The 22,676-nt window shown below is 38.8% G+C and overlaps 1 protein-coding gene across 4 annotated transcripts in view; it reads left to right on the top strand.

Annotated features, from left to right (window-relative positions):
* cacna2d2a (calcium channel, voltage-dependent, alpha 2/delta subunit 2a) overlaps positions 1–22,676 on the top strand; it is a 132,490-nt gene that overhangs the window by 69,571 nt on the left and 40,243 nt on the right. For 2 of the 4 annotated variants that reach the window (XM_056749910.1, XM_056749909.1), the window contains exons 5-7: positions 10,638–10,682; positions 15,831–15,972; positions 22,421–22,552. In XM_056749910.1, coding sequence (XP_056605888.1) covers positions 10,638–10,682; positions 15,831–15,972; positions 22,421–22,552 — 319 coding nt within the window. The remainder of the gene's footprint in view (positions 1–10,637; positions 10,683–15,830; positions 15,973–22,420; positions 22,553–22,676) is intronic. The other 2 variants (XM_056749912.1, XM_056749911.1) reach the window with 1 other exon arrangement.

The raw sequence follows: 22,676 nt of genomic DNA, 5'->3' as shown, positions 1-22,676 counted from the left end.
GTACATCATGGTCAATTTGTTCTCTTGTCCGACTCATAAATGATATAATTCCTGATTATACAGATGATGTAGATTCCTGATTGAAGGATTGTTAGTCTAGTGTTGTTTTCTTGTCCTCTTCAGTACACGTGTGAGACACTGTTCAGTACCGTATGTGCAGGGCTGGAATGCTTATTTTTTAAATGTATTTTGCTTCAGATTACAAAATACATGCTTTAAAAAGTCATCTGTAATGTACTTTGTTAGATTACACAAATTTTGTAACTTAATCTAAATACTCGAGAATACTTTGGAATACTAATGTACATAAATCAAAGGGATAACCAAACATAGGACTTGGCTTCATCTACATATTTAAAAAAACAGCAGTTTTACCGGTTTCCATCATTCCATCAAAGTTCTTCCGGACTTTATATAGACTGGAAGTAATCCAGTCGTTTTTTGGTTGAAGTGGGACAGCGATGAACAATAGACTTGAAATATGTGAAATGTAAAGCGTTTTATTAGAAACATTAACATCCGTTATTAAACACCCCAAAAACATCATCAAAGCCTCTAAAACAGCCAAAGACTGGCTCCTTTAATGTGGCAATCGGTATAAATTCAGGCAGTTTGTCTTCTGGGGTTTGCCATTTGTAAACTTTTATGGTGTGAAATAGCCTATTCAGGACAGTATTAAATAAAATGAACATGCGATTTCTATATTTTCCCCAGATCGTTCTTTTGATAAAATGAATCAAAATGTGCATATCCGGCAACGGGTATGAAACTTATGGGCATATAACTGTAGTTAAAGATGCTTTTGCAGATTGTCAGAGTCAGAGAATCACAAATTGCTCTTAAAATTAATTGCCTCTTACAGTTTATATTCACGTTTAAATTTACTTTGGTAATCTTAAATACTTTTTGGATGTAACTGTTATTTGATTACTTCCCATCTCAAAGTAACTGTAATGAAATAGTTACTCAAATTTTGTATTTAAATACGTAACTAAGTTACATGTATTAGGTAACGCCCAAACCCTGCATACGTGTTTAAGTCTGTCCTTCACACACATACACGGGTGTTCTACTCTCTGCCTCCAGCAGTTGCCGTGGTGACCTCTAAGCTTTTGTGGTTTAGCCTCCTGATTGGACACGTCAGTGTAATTTACTGGAGTGTCTGTTCATCAGGTGAAATCACTTGCTGGACTCTCAGCCTCCTCTGCCCTCGTTCTGTCCATCACACGCCTTCATGCAAACAGAAGATGTGTTCCCAGTTTTTAAGACTGTAAGTTATAGCTCGTGTTTCTTAATAATGCTGGGCGCTTATAAGGTGAGTGGATATTCAGGGCTTAGCTCAGAGACCTCCGTTTATTCAAAAACTTTTAACGGGGCACCTTCGTCTGTTTGTGACCTTTAACAAAAGGCTTGAACAAAATTATATATATAACTTAATAAAAAAAAGAAAGAGGGGAAAAAGCGACACAGCCAGCGTTTTTTACGTGTTTTTACACGCAACGTGTGAATGGCCATCACATTTATCAAACATTAAACATTCAGCTACTTTCACAGTTAAAGCGGACCTTATCCTCGGCTTCTGTCCGGAGCAAATCCGGCCTTCTCTCGTTTGTTTGGCCGCTACGATTAGATTGATATTGACGAGCTCATATAAATAAACTTTATTCTGTTTCGACACATCAAGGTAAAGAAGTAATGTTGTACAATATACATTATACAATAATAATAGGAGTGTAAATGATTATAAATGAAAAATAATGAAATAGTTTACAATTAATAATACCGCTCTACTACCCGTAACCACACCAGATGCTTTATTGTAAACACCCGTTAGCCATTTCTAATATTTACTTCATTTTGTTGCAGATAAATGCCTGTATGACATGTGATGTGAATGTAGTTCAACAAAAGGTGGATTGGATCTTGTGCTCATATGTGGCGTCAGTACGGCTTATCAGCGTCTTACTCACTACACTAATAAAACTAATGAAAATTGTAAAAAGCGCTATATAAATAAAGTTGAGTTGAGAACACCACAGAAGTGTCGTTGTTTTTACCCTCTAAATGCTTTTTTCCAAGAGTAAGGACCCACTCACAATTGGATTTTGACACATGCGCATTACGACATTTTGCAATTTCTCTCCGGGCCTACAGGGGTCAGGTTTACTTCAACTACATTGATGCTCCCAGGACAGGGTTGCCTCCTGGTGGTTACTGAAAGAAATGGAATGCGCAAACCCAGCCTGCACATACTTTATACGCAAAGTAAAAAAATCTCTGTGGTGCGTGTACTATTCAGATGACGACATGTGCACCACGCGCATTGTTCGCTGTTCTTTGTGTACCCGTTATAAGGGAACTATACACCGGGCTTTGATTCTTGATAGAAAGAGGATGCTGAATGTATGTTATAATAGCATTAATGATATTAAGTTCTTGGTTGTCATGGCACCTGAGGTGTGACGTTATTGGTTGACTGGTATCCTCACCACCACGCGTGCGTCTTCTGGAGAGTGGCTTAGGTAAGAAAGCATCCACCTGTGAGCATAATTGTGAATGATTGCACGCTCTGTATAAATCCGATGAAATTTCTCCGACTGTGAGGAGTGTACGGTTTGTAATGCAGCTGAGCACTCCCCCGCACGGCATTGTGGGACATGACGGGACGGGGCGAGGTCGCTCCCCGTGTCTAAAGCCCCTGCATTGATTTCTCCATGCAGCTGAGGTTCAGATCGATACCTCCCCAAATCCACATCTCCACGCTCCAAAACACAACAGCTCATCTCATCACATGCTAAGCTCCCGTGAAGGGCTCGTACTGTGTGTGTGTTTGTGTGTGTGTGTTTGTGTATGTGTGTGTGTGTGTGTGTGTGTGTGTGAAACTAGAGGAGGTTCAGGTGCGCATGTTGAGCTCTTTAGAAATGGAAGTAATAAGTGCATCAAACAAACTAAAGAGTGAATGTCTGGGAAACAAGAAAGGATTTCTAAAATATGTTTTTCTTGACCAAAGCACACAACCTATTTTTCTTAATGAAAAATGTACCAGAACTAATAACAGACAATAATTAAAGGGGTGATATAATATGGCTGAAAGGAATATTATGGTTTGTTTTAGATGTAATGTAAAGTGTAAACACGATTTAAGGTTCACACACGAACAAAACAGGTACAAGGAACAAAGCTCATGGCTCTGAAAAGCGAGGTGTGCTGTGATTGGCCAGTTCACCAGTGTGTAGTGATTGGTGGAATACTGCAAGCGTGTGAGGGAAATGTAACACCTCTGACCATATTTGGAACGTCAGGTTCCTCTTCAATTGTACTGACAGGTACACCACCTTACTTGAGTATACATTTGGGCGGTCTTAGTCAAATAGTTAGACCACCAACTGATGTAGATTTGTGGGGGTGTGCTTACACCAGGTGTTTCAGTATTTTTGCTTTTAGATAGTATGCATCTTTTGTTAACACACTTTTATTTCTGATATTTTACACATCTAATACATGCATGAGTAATTTATAACACACCAAAAACACGCCATATGACCCCTTTAAACATAATCTGTATATTGATTTTTTTTATCATATGAAGAGTTTGGTTCCGAACGGAGAACTCTTTTTTTCAAAAATCATGTTTTTTATTTTGCATTCCAATTAATCAATCAAACTGCAATCGGTTGTTTAATCCATAATAAAAAAAATCTCATTTTGAAAGCAAACTCTTGATATTCACCTACGTGTGTAAATAGTGCTTTTTTATTTCCAGTCTGCATGAATATAGTCCAGTCTGAATATAGTGAGCACTAACTGTAGATTGTACTCCAGACATCAGACTGCTCATATTTGTCAAACACTGAATCATTTTGCTGAGCTTTGATGTTGTCAGCGATAAATAAAGTGACGTGTTTGTGTGACTCATCTGCCGCTTGTGTTAGTTTGATGTAATTGAGAAACAATCAAAGTTTATTTCACAGTCGCTTAGACACTCGATGCAGCGTTCCTTTACTTACTACTATAATGTCACACATGTTTCAAACTTTACCACCAGCCGTTGTTTTAAAAGAGAAGCGTCTCTTTGCTGTTTGTTTGAAGTTACGTTTGCAAGAGAACATTGTTTATCAGGTGGAAAAAACATTTCTTTTGTTTGTCATCCAACTCGTTTTCACTCTTCACTCTTCAGCAGAAAAGAAATCACAATAGATATAAAATCTTGAAAGAAGTGAAGTGGGATTGTTGTGACTGTGTAGTGTGTGTGCCGGAGGTGTTTGTGTGTTCCGCTGTGGTTGGTGGACATCACTCCAGCAGCTGTTGTGTGTGTAAACATGTTTGCTCTCATATGACACAATTTCATCACTTTCATATTATGGGATGTTTTGAGAGCTATTGTGAGTGAAATTCCCTATGAAATATTAACAGGTTTGTTGTATTGTGCAGTTTGTTTGTGTTTGATGTGTTTGTGTATTAAGTGTCCAATCTGATGCATCAGGACTGGTGCTCATCTCTCTCTTTTTCTCTCTCTCTCTCTCTCTCTCTCTCTCTCTCTCTCTCTCTCTCTCTCTCTCTCTCTCTCTCTCTCTCTCACTCTCTCTCTCTCTCTCTCTCTCACTCTCTCTCTCTCTCTCTCTCTCTCTCTCTCACTCTCTCTCTCTCACTCTCTCTCACTCTCTCGCTCTCTCTCTCACTCTCTCTCTCACTCTCCTTCTCTCTCTCTCTCTCTCTCTCTCTCTCACACTCACTCTCCCTCTCTCTCTCTCGCTCTTTCTCTGTCTCTCTCTCTCTATCTATCTTGCGCTCTCTCTCTCTCTCTCTCTCTCTCTCTCTCTCTCTCTCTCTCTCACACTCACTCACTCTCCCTCTCTCTCTCTCGCTCTTTCTCTGTCTCTCTCTCTCTATCTCGCGCTCTCTCTCTCTCTCTCTCTCTCTCTCTCTCTCTCTCTCTCTGTGTGTGTCCTTGACTCGATCCTCTCTAAAAGTGATTTGGATGTTGTTGGACGATTTTATGGACATTGCTGCGTTCTGATGGAAATGATTACAGGGTCGCAAATAACAGGGTTATCACGCCGGCTGACCAGCCGCTGATTGCTGATTGGTCGCTCTCAGCGTCGCTCTGAAGAGGGCCAGCGGCTTCACCGCTCTCTTGTGAAAAAGCGCTCATTAAAAAAAACTAAGGACTGAAAGAGGGAGAAAAGAGAATAAATGTAAGATAAGATGTGTGGAAAAAGAGGAGAACCAGAAAAGAGATGTTTTTTCTCAATTCTCTTCAGACAGTTGTGTGTGTGTGTGTGTTAACACTGATGTGGCTGTTTATCATCAATGATCTTAACTAACATTCAGTGTCAAATATCAGTTAAAGATCAAAACCCAAATCATGAAGCTCATGTGAGAAAATCTCCAGTGATTTAACAATGCATATCACAATTTAGTTTCATTAATTAATTAATTGATTAAATAGCATTAGAAAATAATAGTTTGTGTTTCTACAATATATCTCTGTGTTAATTTTGCGTATTAATTTTGTTTGTATAAAAAAATACACATATGTGCATTTATTAAAGAAAAATATAAACTATAAAAAGGAATAAACATATATATATTTTTAATAATTGATTGTATGTAAATATTCCTAAATATGTTTACATGTATGTGTGTGTGTTTATAAATACAGAATTAATATGCGCAGTACACAGAAATATATTATGTAAACACAAACTTTTATTCTGGATGTGATTCATCACGATTATCTTTTGACAGCCCTAAAAACACAAAAAATATGACCACAGATGTCAGACCTTTGTAAGGGACAGTTTTGCTAAAAATAAAATTCTGTCATTATTTATTCACTCTCGTGTGGTTGAAAACGTGTAAATGAGTCTTTCTTACGATGCAGAAGTCAAATAGGTTTGAGGTGACATGAGACTGAACAATGATGACAGAATTCAGGTGTTTTTTAACACCTTAGCAATATAACAACAAAATCCTTAAGGCCGTGTTCAGTCTTGTCTGCTTTTTCGAAACTGCTAGCGTCTATTTTACATTGTAAACTTATGGAGTAAACCGTGTTTTCCCGAGCGCTTTTTTGAACACCGGTTGGAGCAGTTTTGTATATATGTAAGTTGAACTTTCCCTTTCAATAACTTTTGTTTGCATTTCTATTAAGAAATTAGTTTTATAGTTTTAAATATTCGATTAGTTATTGCAGAGACGCTCTCTGTTTGTAATTCAAATAGACTTCCGTTACGCTGCCGATCTGTTTCTTTGGGCTGCCCTCATGCACAGATGCTGACGACAAAGTCATGGCGTTCGGTTGCTGTTCGTTACCAAACCCTGCCAGCGTTTTTTGACAAACGCTTTTGTCAACTTTTTCTTGTCAAAAAAGACGTCAAGTGTGTTCATGGCCTGAGCTTATAGGAAAATGTCAAAATGTCGTTTCATCTGTCTTTATTTTGAAAGCGCCTTCCTCTCGTGATCAGTTTAAGCGTGTATGGATGTGAATTTTCTGTCACTGTTGTGATTTTATCTGGTGTTAGACACAAACTTCTCCGAGTAAACCTTTCACAGAACAATAGAGAGCCGTGTTACCCACAATGCAACAGGACGGCATCACATCAGTTTATCAGAGGATTAAATTTTGAGTTTTCACAGTCTGATTGTGCCGTCCTCATGTCCAGCGATCTGACGGCCGACAGAAGAAAAGAAGCCAAATTAGACGAATGGAAAGCATAAGAACTGCAAAGAGATAATAGAGAGAAAGAACACATGAACATATCACATTTAGATCACATTTAGCCATTTGACAGACGCTTTTATCCAAAGCTACGTACATTGCTTTATCCTATACATTTTACACGGACATTTACAATCCCCTGGGATCGAACCCACAACCTTGCGTTGTTAACACAATGCTCTTACCACTGAGCTACAGGAAACATTTACACATAAAACATTGACACATATGATAAGGCTGTTAAATGACAAACTTTACATGAGAATAATATTGCACTTTTTTCACGAAGCTCATATACATACATACAGAATCATGAATTCAGTGTTGCTCTATTTTCCTTCAGCCTTTTGATTCTGTGGATTTATTTGCAGCATATTTTTGTTGTATTGAATACAGAATTGCATTTTTGATTTTTGTTTGCAGGACTCTGATGTGTCACACATCTCAAATCAATGTGACTGAATCACAGCTGCTTATTTTAGCTCTTTAATCTCAATGTGTTTTCATTTATTGGCAATCAAATGAACATGGGCATACATACGCTCAATAATCATATAAATGCCCTGGAGACGGATCCTCCGGCCCCTGCCATACACACACACAACACACACAACACAACACAACACACACACACTACTCGCGCACACACACATACACAACACACACATGTGCACACACACAGACAACTAACAACCACATACACACACACATACACATACACACAACACACACACGCACACAACGCAAACACACACACACACGACACAAAACAAATACAACACAAACACTCAATGAATGAGCACATTTGTTTGTTATTTGTGAGGTTATATTATTTCTGTCAGCAGTAGATCATGGTGAATTTTAAGGTGACACTAAGCAGTAGTTTTCAGGTGGTTATTGTTTGTGTGTTTCTGGAAACATCTGTGTGATCCGCCTGTTGAGCGAGACACAAAACACACAGTAAAATAAGAGCAAATGCTCCTGAAAAGACAAATCAACATTAATATGAGGAAACAAAGCTGTGTGTTTCTATAGCAACAGCAGAGATGCTGACCGCCAGTAGCCTCTAAAAGTGTGCAGAGGGAGGGAGAGAGAGAGAGAGAGAGACGGGGTCTAGTGATCATTACAGAAAATTTGACTATTGCTCCTCCACCCAAGAACTGTGTGTGTGTTCTCTTTCTGTGAGTTTTGTGTTCTTCTGTTTGACCTTCAGTTCATGTGGTCTGTGCACTACTGCACAACTGTCTGTCTCTCGTGTGTGTCTTTATCAGTGGAAACTGTGTTTCCTCGTTCTTCTTTCGAGCACACACTAGTTTTATAAATATATTTAAATGAACAAATATACATTCAATGATAATGAACTGTTCAAGGTCAAGTCAATGTCTTTTCTTTGTCTCTGTGTGGTTTGTCAGACAATATAAAGCAGTCAGTGATTATGTCTTTGTAAAGTAAACATCAACAATAAATCTGTGTTGTGATAAACACACTGTAATTCTGTGACCTTGAGCAGACGTGAAGACTCATAGAGTAGATTTATAAAGTTATCGTCCAATAGAAAGTTTAAAATCAGATTTCTGAAATAGAAACGTAGTGTGTCATACTGACTTATGTTCAGATCTTCAGATGTAGACTGTGCTTCTGTCTGTCCAGAGCAGGAGGGTCACCGCTCATCACTGACTGCCTTTTTGACTTTAACCACCTCTCTCTCTCTCTCTCTCTCTCTCTCTATCTCTCTCTCTCTTTATCTCTCACTCTCTCTCGCTCTCTATCTCTCTCTTTCTCTCTCTCTATTTATCTCTCTCTCTCGCTCTCTCTCTCATTCTTTCTCGCTCTCTCTCTCTCTCTCTCTCTCTCTCTCCGTCTCTCTCTCTCTCCGTCTCTCTCTTTTTTTTTCTTGATTTTTGACCAGTGTTCCCTGGTGACCCCTGCTGTCGTCACAGTGACATTGACATCAGGTTAATTTGGACCGGCACAGTATAGTCAGCAGAGAGAGAAACATACAAACCACACGCTTCCTGCAGTATGAGTACTGCAGTCTACACAGTGTACTACAGAAGTACATAAACACTATGTGATTCTGAAGAGTTTTACCCTTGATATGGCGTCTCCTCCAGAAAGAGGAAAGAGAGGATGAGGAGGCGCGGAGCCCCCTGAGAAGCGTTGCGGGGTCTCTCTGCGTGTCATTAACAGAGATGAATGTGCAGATTTAAACAGTCCTACACAACAATCTCCAGAGAGAAACACTTCACCCCACTCATTCAAAACATTGCTCATTTCAGCCACGTTTAAATCCTCTGTACTGTTCGTCTCTCAAATATTACAAATGACTTCCGGGATGGTTTTTCTTTGTTTGGAAACGTCGGCTGCTCTATTTCCAGTCGTTCCGTCACGCCGGTGTCTCATGTTCTGGAGGAAAGTCAAACACGCTGCTCTAAAGGGTTCTAAAATTAGACTACTCGTGAGATCATAACATCGTACGTCAGCAAGTCTACTGAATGTAAAACACATATTTAAACTATTAAAATGACATTCAACGTCACTCAGATCTAATGAATAAACAATAATGTGAAGATATTGGGATTATGGGACACAACAGAACATAACACAGTGCCATAATGAAAGTTATTTTGGATTAATCAATTAACACCCCAATAACATCTACATAAATATAACATGTGCTTTTATTTATAAGACATATTTATCATCTTTAATGAATAGATTGAGAACCCTTATGTGCTTTTAAGGGACAACTTCAACCAAAAATGAAGTTTCGTCATCATTTACTCACCGTTGAGTTATTCCAGGTCTTTATTAATGTCTTTGTTACGATGAACACAGAGAAAAAAAGTTGGAAGAATGCTTGTAACCCGTCAGATTTTGCCCCCCATTGACTCCCATAGTAGGAAAACAACACTGTTAGTCAAAAGTTCCCCAGAATTGTTTTCTGTTCTACATTCTTCAAAATATCTTCTTTTGTGTTCAACAGAACAAAACAATGATAATAGTTTTTTCCTACTATGGGAGTCAATGGGGGGCAAAATCTGTCTGGTTATACGCATTCTTCCAAATATCTTTCTCTGTGTTCATCACACCAGATTTGGAACAACTCAAAGGTGAGTTAATGATGAGAGATTTGTTGGGGTGAAGTATCCCTTTAAACCTGTCTGCCTGAACTATGGAATCGTCAGAATTGAAATGTTGACAAAATAATGATGACTTTCACACTTGAATTAAATGCCTTTTGTGTTGCAAGATACCAAAAACTTTTTTGATGAGTGAAATGATGAGATATTATTATTATCATAGTGTGTTGATATGAAGAAGAGAGACGGTTGTGAATACTGTCAAAAAACTTTTTTTCAAGCATGTGTTTAGTGATTGTGTGGATATTATTGAGTGATGTCATAGTTTTATGATCATAGAGTGTCAATCAAATAAGTGGAACATGTGATGTGTGTGTGTGAAGAAGACTGAAGTGATCATGTCAGATTGATTCTAGATGAGAGAAGTGAAGACAGGTCATGTTTTATCTCATAACTGAGGAATCGCTTCATTTAGATGAAAGTCTTGCTCAGTGAGCAGATTGTTTTATTTATAATAATATTTATAATTATTTATAATAATCAGAACGTGATTTTTTTTTAATGTAACCGGCCCTAACAAATCTCCAAATCAAACCTAGAAGACAGAGATTCTAGACCGTGTGAGAATGATCATCTCTGTAATGTCATTATTCTCTCATTAAGTTTGAAAACAAACAAGCTAATACAGGTGTTTATTTTGTGTCACATAGAAAGCAACAGACAGGTGAATGAAACGAACGTGACAGAAGCGAAAGTTTCTTCATGAGGGTTTGTCATAATAAGAAATTTTTGGCTTTTATATCACTGATCTTTGTGTCTTTCTTTAATTTTAGGAGAATGACATTCTGTACTACGACTCAAAAGCTGACTCAGATTATGTAAGTGATATTTTTTTATATTTCCGATGATAATAAAAGTCCCTCTGATGCAATGAGAAATGTCCGAGATCACGTTAACACTTTAAGTTAAACCACTGAGAGCCATGAAAGAGCAATCCGTGAGCAATAAAATCTTCCTCTGAGAAAGGGTCAAATATAAATCAAAGCGACACGTCAAACAGTAACTCTATAAGTGAAGGTCACGGGCACTTTCTCTTCATTATCACGTGCTGATTGATTTCTCAGGGTGAGAAAGACACTGATATATCATACGTCATGCAGGCAGGATGAGTTGAAAAGAAAAGGAGACATGATGAGAAGTGAAGGAATCACAGCTTCATGAATCAGAACGTTAAAGTGCGTGATGAATGATTCAGTGCTTTAGGGGCTGTCAGCGTCTTTAATTGGGGGGCATCACTCATCATTAAAGAGGCCAAGAGGATGTCAGACCCCCCACACACACCACCTCTACCTCACACCTTACCAGCAGGAGAAACCAGAGGTCAAAGAGCACACACACACACACACGTGTACATTATTACAGTGATTCAAACATCTGGATTTTTACTGAGGATGAATGATATTGCTCATACGTTGCTCTTTCATAACTCAGGAGGTTTGATGGTTTTTTTCAATTGTTTCAACTGAATTTGAGTAAATGTGACGAGAAATGTTTGAGTTGACATTGAGATCTTCAATAATATTGACATTTGATTACAGACGAGACAAATCTGAGCTCAGTTTGACACATTGTTGAAGTCTCTTCTCAAACTCTAACTCTAGACTTGTAGTGATAGTCTTATTTTTTTAAATCTGGTTAGTCACCGTATACATGGCTATGCATTAAAGGCATTTTTTACAATTAAAGCTCTTCAAAGAACAGAAATTAAATTCACAACATATGAATCTTTTGTATGGAGATTGTTATTGGTCGCATTGCCATTATTCCAAAAGCAAAATGTTGTTCACATTAAAACATTAACATCTGGATGATGGCTGTCAAATCCACTGATGAATATCTAACAGATACATAAATATAAATATATGTAATAAATGTTGTCCATCAACAACAGCTCTTTTAGAAGAGGAAACCGAGATCTGTCCACCCTAACACGTTTGACATCTGTATGGCTGTTTGATCAAATGTATTTGTCATCAAGTACTGTTTGTGTCGTATTACAGTAGTTTATAAGAGACAGAAAACCCCACAATGCAATTTGTCTCCCTAATGTAATTAGGACTGTATTGCTCACATAAGATGAAAGCAGAGGCTGTGAATGTGTTTGTTTGTGATTAATGTCGATGATAGAGATGCCGTTTGAAGAGTCCTCAAGAGTCACTTTTAGCTTTAATTAAGCTTGAAATCCAGAGGCATGTTTAGATTAGATTAGATTAGATTCAACTTTATTGTCATTACACATATACAGGTACAGTGTAACGAAATGTAGTTTAGGTCTAACCAGAAGTGCAATTAGCAAGTGCAGATATACAGTGTGAATAAATACAGAATACAATATTAGGAAAATAATTTACGTTGGGCATGTACTATGAAAATATGACAATCGGTATGTACTATGAACAATATATACAGAAGGCTATATACTGTGAACATTAATGTACAGGAGGTTATGAACAGATAACAATATAGACTATACAATAGTGCAAGTGACTTGAGTGTGCATTAGTTACAGACATTAGCTATTAAAGTTACAGTGCAGTAGATGAGTTAATGTGGTTATTAAAGGTACGGTGCAATACATGAGTAGATGCAGATATACAGTCACAGTGCAGTAGATGAGTTAATGCAGTTATTGAAGTTATAGTGCAATAGATGAGTAGATGCAGTTTGTTATGCGATAGATGCAATAATGCAATAGATGAGTTACAGTGCAGTAGGTGAGTTAGTGCAGTTATTAAAGTTACAGTGCAGTAGATGAGTTAATGCAGTTATTAAAGTTACAGTGCAGTAGATGAGTTAATGCAGTTATTAAGGTTACAGTGAAGTAGATGAGTTAATGCAGTTATGAAAGTTACAGTGCAGTAGATGAGTTAATGCAGTTATGAGAGTAGTCCATTAGTGCAAATGAGCATTCAGTGTAATGTTCCTGGTGTGCAAGTGAGCAGTATAGAGTGCAAATGATGCGTGTAAACAGTCCGGTAGAGCAGATACATGAAGTACTGGTGTGTACAGTTCCGTCATGCATGGCAGCCCTGTAGTGCAATGTAAACATTATAATAGCAGCATTAAGTTAAAGTTATGAGAGGTAGTGAAATCAGTGGGGAGCAGAGTTCAATAATGAAACAGCTCTGGGAAAAAAGCTGTTTCCTAGTCTGCTGGTTCTTGCATGTGTCATCATAACTGTATTTAACATTGGAATTGGTGTTCGTCAGGTGGAGGAAGAAACAAAATAAAAGATCTGAAAGGCGGCTGGTCGTCTGAATGAGCAGAACATCTCATGTAATTGTTTTCGCTGGTGATGTTCTGCTTTCAGAACTGCGGCAGTTTTGTGTGTGTTATTGTTAGGCCGTGTTCACACTTAAATTATTTTCTGACAATATAAATAGTTGTCAAAGGCACTTTTTTAGTAATAAAAAAATGCTGGCAGCGTTTGGTTACAAAGAACAGCCATGACTTCGGAGGCAGCGTATGTGCACAAAGGCAGCCCAGAGAAACCGATAGGCAGCGTAACGGAAGTCTATTTGAAGTCTTTGCAGTAACTAATCAGATATTTAAAAACTACGATACTCATTTCTCGCTAGAAATGCAATCAGAAGTTGTTGAAATGGAAAATTATACTTACATTTATAATAAACTAAGCATTTATATAAACATTTTTTTTTTTAACTTGAGCCTCCTGGACCAATCACGTTCCCTGCATGCTGTCATGGAAACGACAGGTCTCTTTCATTGGTTAGCTGTGAAAAAGTTTTTTTTTCAGAAAAGTTGAACTTCAATCTCAAAAAACGCTCTGAGCTGCATAAAAAGTCGCCGGCGCTGGCATTTAAAAAAGCGCTCGGGACATTTTTTGATGATAATGTAAGACAGTCTGAACACAGCCTTAGTGTGTATTTTAATATCTTTGTTTTACAAGCAGACAACAGGATCTGTTGTAAGATTATAGACTGCCATCACTGCCATGAAATCATTCATGAAGAACGAAATGCTGGATTCAATGAAACGTGACATCAAAGAGTACTTTTATTATCTTTATTAGTAAATATATTTCTGGGTTATACAGTATATATATATATATATATATATATATATATATATATTCCTACTTAACAATTGAATCAGATCCTACATCTCGTGAGTAAATGGAATCCAGGTTGATTAAACTCTATTATGAAATATATCACAATACTAATGTTGAGGTATTTATCAGCATATAATGCTATGATTTCTGCAGTTTACCGTATGTTTATTATTTTACTGCACAGTCATCTGCATAAAAGGACATGTTTATAAAAACTAATATTTAATCCTGTAATTCTCAGAATTTTGACTGTGTGAAAGTGAAGTAGAAAACGTTGTCAGATGAAAGTTCTCTGTAATTCACTGTCCAATGATGGTTTCAGTGCAGTTTCCATTCATCTCAACAGCTTGTAATTGCATTTTAATAGACGATTTAATGCAGACCGTAAATCACACCGTCTTCACACTTGACAGGAGGTTTGAATTTAACACAAACAGTTTTTACTACGTCAACCCCGATTAACCCCATTACTGTACTGTACCTGTACCTTCACCTCACCCCTGAAGAAAACACATCAGAGATTTGAGAAGGACTGAAGAACACTGATTCTTCAAATGCTGAGATACTTTATGACAGAGTCATTAGACATATTCGGAGGATCATTAAACAACACAATGTACTGTAGCAGTCTATGCCATACATTATTACTGCATATCAGAGAGAAAACTGCTCAAAGAAATTATATAAATTATATATAATATTTAAATTTAATATAAAAATTACATTTGCCACAAATTAAAATACTTTAGTCACCTTGACATTAAACAATACGCAGCTTTTCGTTGTTCATTTCTAGCTTTTTCCGGGTTTAAAATCCTCATCTGGCCTTCGTCAAAGGATGTGATGTGGCGATGGCTCATTATTATTCATGAGTCTGTGTTTTCTTCACCAATGAGAAGATATTTCTCCTAATTATTCATGAAAGCACCTTGTGATTGGAGACCGGTGTCATGAGGAATTCGGTCTGGAGTTCACACGTGTCTTTCTCAGTCTTATATGGTGTCGCTGTTGCTCTGTGGCCTCCACCGGCCGAACGTCTCAATACAGCGTTTATATTCAGTGTTACTAGAAGTCAAAGATGTTTAATGGGATTAAACACAGCAGGTGGATTGAAGGCCAGAGATGACATCAACTGTTTACACATCATTCTTAAATTGGGCCTATAAATTGACCTATGAGTTGTTCAAGGATTATTTATTTGTTTGTTAGGTTTTGTACTGTTAGTCATTGAAGTTTTTTCATGAGAGAGAGTTTTTGATTAGTGATGTATTCAAATGTTAATGTGTTGAGACTGAAGTCATTGTGTTGAGTGATTGACAGGGCTCAATGTGAAGGTGATAGCATCACTGACGTTAATTGATTTCTAGACAAGTTGTATTGTGTTGTGCTTCAGCAGACTGGCCGTAGCTCAAAAGAAATGCCACCTTTATATTCTGCCGTGTTGAAAAAAAACATATGATTTGTTTTGATCCTGGGTTGTGTTAGTTTAAGCTGGCCACATGCTGCGTTTGCTTGTGTGCGTTTGTTTGTGTAATAAGTGTTAGTCTAATTGTGTGTGTGTGTGCGTGTGCGTGCGTGTGTGTAATGAGTATGTGTAATAAGTGTTGGTCTAATTGTATATGTGTGTGTGTGTTTGTGTGTGTGTGTGTGTGTGTGCGTTTGCTTGTGCGTGCATGTCGCTGTGTAATGAATGTGTGTAATAAGTGTTGGTCTAATTTTGTGTGTGTGTGTGCACGTTTGCTTGTGTGTGCGTTTGTGTGTGTGTGTGTAATGAGTCTCTGTCCAATAGTGAATGTGTGTGCATGAGTGTGTGTGCTTGCGTGTGAAGGCACATGAGATAAGTGTGTATTCATTCATATGTTGTAATGTTTTTTCATTCTTGTGGTTGCAGTCGGATGATGACGGAGACGGTGAAAACCTCCTGGAAAATGCAAGCTCTCTGTCTCTGGAGTTCGTGGATGATCCCAACTTTAAAAATAAAGTCAACTATTCCAACACTGCTGTGCAGATCCCTACTGACATCTACAAGGGCTGTGAGTACCAAATATACACACAATAAACACACAATGAACACACAATAAACAAACCATAATATACTGCTCATACTGTGCAGAAATAGGGTTAAGATTTGAGAAGATCGTCTCTCTCTCTCTCTCTCTCTCACCCTCTCTCTCTCTCTCTCTCTCTCCATCGCTCACTCACTTTCTCTCTCTCTCACCCTCTCTTGTTGTATAATTCATTATTCTTCAGCTGGATTCTTCTGCCAGGTCTGTAGACTTTTCACATATAACACAGGTCACACAGTTTCCAGCTCATTATTGATGCCTGTTCCCAAATGAAGACTGAAGGAGGAGAGAGATGGACTAAAAATTAACACGCTTGCAATCGAGTCCGTCTGGCAACCCAGAGGACACTTGCTCTTTATAGCTCAGTCATGTTGTTATAGTGCCACTTTTATCACAGATGATTATGTTGAATCATTTCCTATTGAGACCCAGCACTGAGATTATTGTTTGTTTTTTCTGTTTTACGGGATGGGTCAGTGTTCTATCAGCGCTGCTTCAAGAGAAGGTTGACGGTTGTCTTGTAAATGGGTTGTTCATGCCAACGTTTGCATTGGTCAGCGCACACCCAGCAGTGATAGCAACCGTCACCGTCAGCTTCAGGACGATTAGCCCAACATGACAAACCCCCCCGCTTTAGCCCTGACACATATGCTAATTCAGATCAAGTGGGTTCATTATTATTCCGAGCAAACTTTAAATCCCCGCTGTAAGGAAATGTCCTCGTGTAACGCTCTGTTTTCGGCGTCTCTATTGTTGAAGATAATGATGGAAATGGTGGTTATTAAAGTACAATTGAAAGACTAATTGTGTGTGCGGATGACAGCTGAGGAAAAGCGGCTTTTATTTGTCAGAATGATGAGATTTAACACTGACCGTCCTGTCAGACAGACCGCTCAGCGCATTGGGATTCTTTTAAACGTTAGACTCAAGGCGTGCAAACGAATGCATCATCGAGGACCGAAAATACCTTCATAATATAAATGATTTACAGTCTAGACTAGAGGTTCCTTCAATGTCATTTTTCATACGTGCTTAATTTCTAGATTGCCTGACGTAATCTGAATAACAAAACTCGACTCTAGTGTCCACATGTCAGCCCAACACTTGATATTCCTCCCGCAGCTGGTGCGGCGCTAGAAGTCGACTCGCTCGGCACAATGACAACTGGGACTTATATAAACAGTGGATTTCTCCAGACCTCACGGCTCGGCAGCTCCTCTCACTGTTCACTGAAGGGGAACTATCATCTTCCCGCACATTCATTAAAAACATTCATTCACCAGCACCTCCTCAAATTAGATTTCCACCGTTTATTGGTTACAGTATCGTTTTAATTAAAGTTTTTGTTCCATTCATTTTCTTAGGTCCTGCCCTTCGTAAGCTAAACGCTCTTATTTCTGCTGATTTTGTGTGAGCTCTGTGTTTAAAAAGAGAGGAAGATGAATTTTAAATGCCGGAGTCATGCGGTAGTGGACTCAATTTTGATGTTTTTGTTTCCAATGACCGCAACATTCTTAAGGAACTCAAACACTGGTACTCATTTGGATTCTTGATTGAAATTTGACTTGTTCCTCAAACCGGAATCAAAACATTCAGAACACTTTGGGCGAATGCCGTTTGCATGAAATATTATAATACAGGCATGAATGGCTCTAATAATGTAGATAATTTAGTGGTTCATTTACACGAGATTGGTGTGCTAAAATAGAACAAAATACAAGCTAACACTATTAAAAATGCTTGATTATGAATGCCAGGTGATGTCACTTTGTACAGAAATACAACATTCGTCTTCTTTCTATACACAGCCTAAAGATTTAACATGTGATATTCACATGCATGTTTTCAGAAAATTCTAGTTTTTTTGAGCTTCATAAAAAAAATGTAAACCAATTTCTATAAGAATAATTTACTGGACAACAAGCAGTCTGGCTTCAAAACAAACCACTCCACCGAGACTGCACTGCCATCGGTCACAGAAGTACTGCTTCCGGTCAAGGCGAAATCTAAATCCCCTGTCCTGATTCTGCTAAACATCTCTGCAGACACTGTCAATCACCAGATACTGCGAGCAACCCTGTCATCTCTAAGAATCTCAGCTCTCCTCTCCGCTGGTTCAAATCCTACCTCTCCGGCAGATCCTTCAGGGTGTCATGGAGGGGACACTGCTCACACATGATCACTGGGGTCCAACATGGATTGGTGCTTGGCTCACCCCTTTCTCCATCTACACAACATCCTTGGAATCCTGGCTCTTGTGATATCAAGGTTGGCGCTACTGCAATGCTCTTCATTGTCTTCCTGCTCCAGCTGGTTCAGAATGTCTTCTCTTCAAACAGCCCGAAAGGTCTCCTGTGACACCCCTTTTCATCTCTCTCCACTGGCTACTGGTTGAAGCCCGTATCAGATTCAAGTCACTTATTCTCGTCTAAAGGACCATCACTGGATCTGCAGTGGCATACTCTCTCACCCTCCTACACCCCATCAAGATCCCTGCGTTTAGCAAACCAGCTGTCTTTCTGAACTCAAAAGGGCAGTGAATCACAATCCCACTCAAAACGCCTGATTTTTGTTGAATAAAAATGTTGTGTAAAAGCCTCTTGGGTGATGAAGTTATCCAGTACAGCAGGGTTGTGTTGTCTGTCATTGATAAGTAGATAAGTGTTGGGTATTGAGTCTGGATGTAGTACAGAATCATAAAAAGAGAGTAGAGGTGATGTGAAGGGTCATTTCTGTGTGTCTTTCTTCACCTGAGGTGAGTGTGTTTGTTATGACATGTTCATCCGTTCTGACAGGTGTTAGCGGGACTCCTGACACTGATATCACGTATGTCACGCTGTCTGTGGCCTCGCTGTCGTTTATAAATTTAACGTGGGCTTTAGGTTTCCTTGCAGATGCATGCGGAGGTAAAATAATAAAACACACAGAGAGTTTGTCTCATTCAGTATACTTCAGACATTAAATGTGCTTTCACACTCGAACCACACAAATACAAATGGAAATGTTATATTATTAGGTGTGGAGTTGTCTTAGTGTGGTAATGGTGGGATGATGTATGTTTGATTTGTAAATGCTAAAAATATCTCTTCTCCGTCATTGCTGCTGAGCGCTCTTTATCCTCCTGCAGACGCTGGTTCAGTCAGAAGAATGATTGGCTGGATGTGAAGGATCGCTGGCTCACAGCACACCTCATAAATCGGCCTCATAACCCGAGCCGCTCGTCATGTGGCTCTACGCTCCATAACGGGCCAAACGTTTAGCACAACTACAGCTCTTAAACATGTCTGAGGAATTCTGTCTGATAGATTCACTTTTAAAGCCGTCGCACTCACACGCTCCAGTTTTGAAGGATGAGTTTCACACCCACCCACAAATTTCTTCTGGAGGGATATTTGTCTTTTTATCAACTGTCCGGAGAAAGTGGTGCATCCTCAGGATAATAAATCAAGCCAGGCCTTTGTCTGCCCCTGTTTTTGTTATCTGCCCCGCTCTCGTATTTTTTGTGTAGATGACCTGCCACAGCCCACAGTGTGTGTGTGTGTGTGTGTGTGTGTGTGTCGCAGTAAATCTGCATTACCCCCTGTGTGTGACCGATAGCAATGTGTGGGCGTCTGTCATTGTATCCTTGCCTCAAAGACACACTTATACACTCACTTAAAGGGACAGTTCACCCAAAAATGAAAACTCTGTCATCATTTCCTCACCTTTGAGTTGTCCCAAATAGGTATAAATGTCTCTGTTATGATGAACACGGAGAAAGATATTTGGAAGAATGCTTTATAACTAAACAGATTTTGCCCCATTAACTCCCATAGTAGGATAAAATACCTATTATCAAAATTTTGTTCTGTTGAACACAAGAGAAGATATTTTGAAGAATGTAGGACAGAAAACAGTTCTAGGGCACCATTGACCACCATTGTTTTTTTCCTACCATGAGAGGCAAGATCTATGTGGTTTTAAGCATTCTTCCAAATATGCAAGACATTAATACACATTTGGAACAACGCAAAGTTGAGTAAATGTTTTTTGGGTGAAGTATCCCTTTAAACACTGAACACTTATGTGGAGGATACTACACAAAACATCCTGTACTTCAGAGCTATTATAGATTTAGAGACGTCTGTGTGCTCTGTGGACGGTTTATGTCATTAGTTGTGTTTAAATGGCCGTAAGACTGACAGATGTTGTTTGTGTTCATATTGCTGTTGTTTGTAAGGATATTGTGGTGATGATGATGTCAGTGATTTTGCCTCAAACAAGTGCATTACATAGCTGTCACCTAGCCGGCACGCCCATGAAGCATTCACTGACCGTCTGAGGAATAATGACCTCCAAAATGGAAATCTGCCGTAATCTGATTGGCTTGAGTCGGTGTGCAGATGTCTGCAGTATAAAAGCGTGTTTAAAGGGATAGTTCACCCAAAAGTTTAAATTCTGTCATCATTTGCTCACCCTCATGTCATTTCAGACCTGTTTAAATTTCTGATGAACACAGAGGAAGATGTTCGGAAGAATATAAGCAAGTTTCAATTCTGTGACATCATTGAGTGCAATAGTAGTGGAATGTTAAGGTGCCCCAGAATCCTAAATTCTTCAAAATATCTCACTTATACATCACAATATACAATTTTTTTCTACTATGGTAGTGGATGATGTCACAGAACTGAAAATTCCTAACATTCTTACAAATGTCTTTCTTTGTGTTTAACAGAACAAATACATGTAGATAGTTTTGAAACAACCTGAGGGTGATTAAATGATGACAGAATTGTTAATTTTGGGTGAACTTTCCCTTTTAGACTGTACTGTACTTGACAGGACGAACATCAACAGACACGTTTAAAACAGATGTGTTTATCGGCAGAAGTGGTGCTTTAAACTAAATTCATTAAAGACATTTATTTTTCAGTTAATTAAGATCAGAACAAGATGGGGATGATTTATAAGAAGCTTGGGTAAAGTATATACTGTACTGGCACAGGGGTTTTCAAACTGGGGTCCGGGGACCCCGGAAGGTTGCAAGGGGCCCCCATAAATTGTCTTGGAAAAATGTCCACAGTGTTTATCTGCTGAGAGAGAGACAGAGAAAGATACAGCGAGAGAAAGAGTGAGAGAGGGTGAGAGAGAGGGTTAGAGAGAGGGTGAGAGAGAGAGAGAGATAGAGGGTGAGAGAGAGAGAGAGAGAGAGAGAGATAGAGAGAGGAGTGTCTGTGACAGGTCAGTGTTTGTGGTTGTTGTTCGATGCTGCTGACGCTGAATCTCACATGAGGACAGCGAGACGTTACTGAGACACTGAGGGTAACAGCGAGAGACAGAGAGAACAGAGAGATGTGAGCAGATCAGACAGACACATAGACAAAGAGAATACAGGTGAAGACAGTTACAGAGAATCAGACACGCTGCAGAACTTCCGCTCTCTCTCTCTCTCTCTCTCTCTCTCTCTCTCAGACAAACTACATGAGCTGTCAATCAAACCTGTGTGTCTAACTCTGTGTGTTCTGCTTATAAACACTATCTCGTGTTTATATAACATTATTATGTCTACTGAGGTTCCCTTCATCTCGTGTACCCTCTGATATCCCACAATCCTTTGCAATTGATTGTTTTTAACATGGCTTACATCTGTAGCTCATACGATTGTGACGTGATGTTTTGATGTTTTTATGATGAACGTCTGTCATTGACACCTCAGCTGAAGTCTTGTGTTCTCTTCATTTCTACACGGAAGGTTTTGTTTATTCAATGAGTTCTATCGGCGGTGTTATCTCACAAAGTCATAACGTACGTTTAAGTCTGTCTCCTCTTGGAAAATGAATGGGACATATTGATGACATCATCATCTCCTCTACACTGATGTGTAATAGCAATACTGTAGCAGATCTTCACTTGTGTTCAGTGAAAGATTGTGGATGTTGAAACGACATCCCACACATCGTGTTCAAGGTCACGTATGACAGCGTCTCGTACACAAATAAAGCACTGAATATTTCCATATCTATGTTTTTGAGTTGTTAGCTTCACTAAAACATCTTTTAACATGAAATAGTGTTGTAATTCTTCCTACAGGATCATGTTGTTAGGAGCTTGTGCTGAGAAATGACGAGTTCAGATTGAGATCTTCAATTATATTGACTTTTGATTGCAGACGACACAAATCTGAACTCTCTCTTCTGAAACATTTACATTTGCTCTTTATTTTATTTCACATTGTTATCTAGGAGAAATAATTTAAAGAGATATATGTCATCTGATGGCAGGTCTTTAGCAAACAGACGGTTTCTCGTGTCTCATGTGACACAGTATGCTAACCAATCACCAAAGATTTTTCTTTGTCGTGACACTATCAGGCAAATATATCATTTCTTAATTGATGTTTCAGACTTTTGACATGAATGTTTGGTCTTGTCGACAGCTCCCACGATCCTGAATGAACTGAACTGGACTCAGGCTCTGGAGAGAGTCTTCATCGAGAACACTCGTGAGGATCCCTCACTGCGCTGGCAGGTGTTCGGCAGCGCCACTGGCGTCACCAGGTTCTACCCAGGTAAATAAGTGCCTTACTTCATAACGGATGTATTTATATCGACACACCGGATGTCAGCTGACACTTTATGACATGCCAATATTAAACTTCAACGATAGAAACTTTTCACAAACAACTTTTTCTT

Source organism: Triplophysa dalaica, chromosome 6 (assembly GCF_015846415.1).
Source record: "Triplophysa dalaica isolate WHDGS20190420 chromosome 6, ASM1584641v1, whole genome shotgun sequence".
Taxonomy (NCBI): Eukaryota; Metazoa; Chordata; class Actinopteri; order Cypriniformes; family Nemacheilidae; genus Triplophysa; species Triplophysa dalaica.
The sequence above is the reverse complement of the archived record's forward strand: the minus strand, read 5'-3'. Positions and strand labels throughout refer to the sequence as shown.